Raw genomic sequence first — 6000 nt, 5'->3', positions numbered from 1 at the left:
GTCCTCTACGTATTTTCTTTCTTATTTGAAGTCGTAGCAGGATTAGTTGTTTAAATTAAATGGATTTCTGAACTCCTACCTTCCAAAAATGTGATAATTTTAGTTTAAATAAGCTCGTTTAGTTCGTAAGTTGTTAAGTCAAAATATCAATGCAATTTAGATGTAATAAATTAGGTATTATTTATTTGTGTACGTTGTTAATAAATATCAAATATGCTGAAAATCTGAATAGACAACAGGACCAATACAAGTGAAGCACTTAGGTAAGTCAGTATTTTTTTCAAAGTTATAAATATTTTTGTTTTAATACTTTAGAGATACGAATGTTTTAATTCTAAACTGTGCTTACCCTTCAATTGATTATTGTTATGATTTATTCGAAACCTTTAAATTTTCGCGCCGCGGCCATATTGTAATTTTACAGTGTGACGTCAGTGTCGCATTGCGAACTCCTGGCCGGATTCGTTCAGAAATATAAAATATTCTGAGGATGGTGACGTCTATTTACCGATCAGAACAACTAGATTTGATAAGTTTACAGTTCAGCAATAAATACTGGAAGCACGTTTCAGATTTTTAGGTTACGCATTCAATAATTTTGCTGTTATATTAATTGAGATACATTTTAATAAACTTTTGAAAACTATTCTGTGAATTCGTTGACAGGTCTTTAACTTTTATTTTTTAGATTTGTTGAGTCAATGAAATTTTTGACATTTACATAAAAATAACGTCAAAAATGGACCATGTCAAAAACAGCTGTAAATCGTCTTCCCTTTGCATAAAAATCGTTAACTTGCAATAAATGAATAAAAAAACAAGAATTTCAAGATGAAACTAATCAAAATATGCCGTCCATTAAATTACAAGTGTATGACCACATTGGCACGCCGCCTTTCTCACAGTACGGAAAAGCAGTGGGAAAGTGTAGTTGGTCTTGAAGTTCACGCTCAGCTAAATACAAAATCAAAACTATTTTCGGGTGCTCAGAATACTTTTGGTGGTTTAGTGAATAACTGTGTAGCTTTATTCGACGCTGCTATCCCTGGTACGCTGCCAGTGCTAAACAGAAAATGCGTGGAATTGGGTATAATGACCGCATTAGCGCTGTCATGTAAAATCAACGAAGTGTCGAGTTTTGACAGAAAACATTATTTTTACGCTGATCTACCAGCTGGGTATCAAATCACGCAGCAAAGAGCTCCACTAGCCACGGACGGTATCTTAAGTTTTCAGGTAAAAATGTCGTTTGTTAGGTAACCTCTATGAACACCAATACTAAGTAAACAGTGAATAGCACTAATCTTTGTAGCAACCAGCTTAATTGATGTGATAAGCGGCCCCTTATCAAGTTGTAAACTATAAATAAGATTTCCATTAATTCCAGGTATATACTCCGGGAATCCACAAAGCACCTTACAGAAAAAGTTCAAAGATCAAGCAAATTCAACTGGAACAAGACAGCGGCAAGTCACTTCACGATGCAGAACTTCGACGCAGTCTCATTGACCTCAATAGAGCGGGGGCTCCACTCATGGAACTTGTGTTTGAGCCGGACTTAGAGGTTTGTTTCTCATAATATATGACTAGTTTAATCCGTGACAGTTGGTACCCAAAATTTAATTAATTGACTGTCAAAGTCGAGTTTAGAACTGATTGGATGTAAGCCTTGGTGTCAACCAACCAGTTAGCAAGCCAATCATTTGATTTAATCAGCCAATATTGACTGTTGAACAGCCTTCAAAAACTCTTTGAATAGTATAGAATAGAATGTTAATATGTACATATATTTGAAGAATATTGTTTCAATAGGTGTTACATCAAACACTTTCCATGTTATCTTGACTAATAACTTATTGTTTCTTATCCATAGTTGTTATGTTACATTAGCACAACATACACAATAATTTCTCTTTGGTTCTTCTTTCTTACTTATCAATTATAATTCATAAGTTCAGGAAAAACCATAAGTAATTATTATTTTATAATAATGGCCATAATATGGGCAAAAAATGTATAGTTATAAAATGTACATCTTAAGTTTGGATTATTATAATAACTAAACTTAATAAATATGATAACACATTTTGAAACCTGTTCTATGTAATATTGTATTAAATTAGCATGAATTTGCTTTATGACCTTTGATTCAATTGAAACACACTGTATATTGCAAAATTTTTACAATGATTAAAATTCAATTAATCAAAATTCATTTGCCTACATTATTCAATAATATTGTTTTGTTGATTTGCTGAATGTATACAATATTTTAATTGGTCAGTGTGCCTACACAACTACATACTGATTTACTGGCCTGTTTTATTTAGTGGATTCAAGCTATTCTTCGTTTGAGACTAGATAATTATGTTAACATTGTAGGATACTATTTTTTGTGACATTGCTTCTGACTTAAAAATAAACTGTTTTGCGAACCAAAAAATATGAAAGAGTATATAATTGTAGGGTTAACATTGATAGGCTTTTATAAATGTTATTGTTGGGTGAGCTAATATTTGGAAATGATGTAGAACACTGTTTATCTATGCTGTTTAATTATGATAGGTATGATGATAATGGTTTTATTAAGTTAATTAAATAATGAATTCTTGTCATGCTCAGCTTATGTATCTTTAAACTATCTTTTTGTCTATTATCGTATTTTGAACTGACAGTGTTGTTTACTTTCTGAATAATTTAAGATTTTATTTGATACATATTTATGTGACTTTTATCCGTGACTAGGATAGGATGTCGGAAACCACGAAAATACGCAAGATTTATTATTTTCAGAATTAAAGCAGAATTTTTTTCAAATAAGTGAAGTGGTTGACGCTTGAAAGCGTAAGAAACTTAATTAATTTAGAAAAGTAAAATAACCCTTAATATTCATTATTTTCAGGATGGCGAGGAAGCAGCGGCGCTCGTTAAGGAGTTGGTGTTGATTGTGCAGCGGCTTGGTTCATGTACCGGCCGTATGGAAGAGGGGGCTCTCAGGGTCGACGCCAACGTCTCCCTGAGGGAACCTGGCGCACCACTGTCTACTCGTACTGAGGTAAGTTATATTGTACTTGCAGTCTTTTACTGAGAAATTAGATTAGGTGCAGGGCCCCGATTCGGCCATTGCGGGCCGAATGAACTGACTGAATGAAGAGAAATTTGATTAAATTTTCACCATCCATATTATTTTTAGCATTTTTCCAAATCACAGTCAATACAGTGAATTTGAAATAATTTCAATTGTAATCAAATTTCCATTAATTCACCCATTTACTGATAAATTAGTAACGTAATTTAGTATCATTATTTGTGTGCACTGCTATTAACCGTAAAATAATTACCTTACAATATTCCGATACGCGATATTGTAACATAAACTCGGGTGCAACAAGAAGTAAAAATTGAAATTCTGTGAATCAGGTTTTGAACTCTTCCTGTTCTGTTCTATAGAATGGTCTCTAATTAGACGCTAGAAGTTTAAAAAACTGTTTTAAAATTAAGATTTATTTGCCATATTGTTACTGAAATGTAATGCCTACTTGATTACCTGCACCTGTCTTCACAATGACAATGCGTAGAAATTTTATATAATGACAATTGTAACTCTGCTTGACAACAGCAATTTCAGACAAATCCACTCACTCAATAATGCATAATTAACTCAGTAACTAAATACCTACTCACTTACTTACAGATTAAAAACATAGGCTCAGTGCGGGGTGTGGCGGGTGCGATTCGACACGAGATCGAACGCCAGCGCGCCATACTCAACGACGGAGGGGAGATCATCAACGAGACGAGAGCCTGGGACGCGACCTCCAGAGTCACCATACCTATGAGGGACAAGGAGGTCGTACAGGATTACAGGTAAATTATAATCCAATACTAACTTAATCCAGTTGTCAATTTAGTAGGGAAAAGGCTATGCTGATGACCGATTATACAAAAAGATATAGTTATAATCTTTTATATGTATAACATCCTACTAATATTATAATCGCGAAAATTTTTATGTATGAATGTATTGATTGTTGTTGGTTTTTTAAGCAAAAACCACTCAACCAATTTAGAAGAAAATTGATACACAATTCATAAACAGGATTAACACAGGATAGTTTTACATAACTAGTTTTAAACTAGTATACATTAGCATTTTATCGAAGGAAAAAAAACAACTTTCTAATTATAATATTTCTCCTTTTAGATACATGCCGGAACCAAACCTGCCACCGCTGCGCGTAAACTTAACATCCAAGGAAGACCACAATGACGTACTCAGCGTACCTCTTATCAAGGAAAAGATACCCGAGCTTCCAGAAGAATCAAGAAGGAAGCTCATAGAAAACTTTAATCTGCGCCCCGAAACCGCTATCCAATTAGTCAACGAGCCCATCTTGCTTAACTACTTCCATGACCTAATGTCAAATAAACGCAGAAATCCAGCAAAGGTTGCGAATTTCTTGATCAATGATCTACTAACTGTACTTAATAGGAAGAAATTAGACACCGTTAACTCACCCATTACAATTAAGCAACTACAAGAACTGACTGATCTGCTATTGAATAGAGACATTAACTTAGAAATTTCTAGGACTGTTTTAGAAGAACTGATTGTTTTAGCTGACATGAGTTTGTCCCCACTACAAGTAATAGAAGAAAAAGGTTGGAAATTAACAAGTAATGAAGAAGAAGTAACGAATGTATGCATGGCTGTCATAGCCGAGAATCCAAAGATGGTACAACAATACAAAAATGGAAAAACTAAAGTATTCAAAGCACTTTTGGGAAAATTGTATAAGGAATCCAATAATAAGATTGATATGTCTATAGCGTCTAAGATAATGGAAGGGTTATTAAAAAAGTGATAATAAATTTATAAATAATTTACCAATGTTTTATTTTTATTTATGTAATTTACTTAAACCGTCATAGAAGAACATACTAAAGCGTTTGATTTTGATGATACTTCATTATCGTCCAAAAGAGGGTGAGTGATAATGATAGTGCTATTATAGTCTCCTTGGATAAAGTCGTTTCTTCTTAAATATCCGAATTGAAAATAAAAAGATATCTACGAAAAGTAAAATACCATCACAACAGGAAATTTGGCGTCTCCCGGAGCCCCACTGATGGTCAATTACAGATCTTAAACGAAGCTGTTCAATTTCATAGGCATTTAAGAAAATTGTTCAGTTTATGAAATGTTACTTGGATCTATTTTAAAATGGACTTTTATTTATATCATTTTCACTGCGGGGTCATAATAAATATTTAAATTAAATGAAGGTTTCAACCTTTAACAGCAGATTCAATGCCATACACGTAGCTGTCGAATTACAATAGTAGTTTACCTACTTGCATAGTACGTTTATAGTATAGATACATTTCAAAATCCTGAAGGTTCCGCTTCGATAGTGATACATCAACACTGGTAGCTTCTGGTACCTATTTTATAATAATATCTATCAATTTGGACCCTTGTTTACCCATGCTGATTTGATTCTATGAGGCATTATAACGTAAGTAACCAAGTACATACCTACCTATTACAGCTTAAAGGTTTGATCTACATAAGTGTGAATCTTTTCAGAAGTCTTACATTTTATAAACGCGAACGTTTGTACGTATGGTTGTTTGTTCCTCTTTCACGTAAAAACCACTGAACGGATTTAGACAAAACGTGGTACACATATAGTTTATAAGCAGGATTAACACATAGGATACTTTTTAAACCAATTTTATGTTTCCATGCTGGGATCATTTTCGTTTTGTAGCGGATGGACTCGTGGTCAGTAGCTAGTAAATAAATAACACTGTTATGTCAGAGGCCGGTGAAATGTTTCACTGCGGGCCTTACAATGACAACATCGGGTAAGTATTTATTTACATTCGCACTTGGTATGCGCTGCGGGCGAAGGTTGTTTGTTGACGGTGCTTGTTGATGCGTCCAGCATACAACAAGCAAGGAGACAGGGGTGCTACGCTTCTTTATAAAGGAGC

The 6000-nt window shown here is 33.9% G+C and overlaps 1 protein-coding gene across 1 annotated transcript; it reads left to right on the top strand.

Annotated features, from left to right (window-relative positions):
• The first annotated feature begins 315 nt into the window (after positions 1-315).
• LOC113495363 (glutamyl-tRNA(Gln) amidotransferase subunit B, mitochondrial) lies at positions 316-4887 on the top strand. The gene is made up of 5 exons (XM_026874059.1): positions 316-1236; positions 1388-1564; positions 2903-3055; positions 3695-3867; positions 4205-4887. The coding sequence occupies exons 1-5, from the start codon at positions 832-834 to the stop codon at positions 4863-4865; spliced, it is 1569 nt and encodes a 522-aa protein (XP_026729860.1). The 5' UTR covers positions 316-831; the 3' UTR covers positions 4866-4887.
• Positions 4888-6000: the final 1113 nt, after the last annotated feature.

This window comes from Trichoplusia ni, chromosome 1 (assembly GCF_003590095.1).
Source record: "Trichoplusia ni isolate ovarian cell line Hi5 chromosome 1, tn1, whole genome shotgun sequence".
In the NCBI taxonomy this organism is placed as follows: Eukaryota; Metazoa; Arthropoda; class Insecta; order Lepidoptera; family Noctuidae; genus Trichoplusia; species Trichoplusia ni.
The sequence above is the reverse complement of the archived record's forward strand: the minus strand, read 5'-3'. Positions and strand labels throughout refer to the sequence as shown.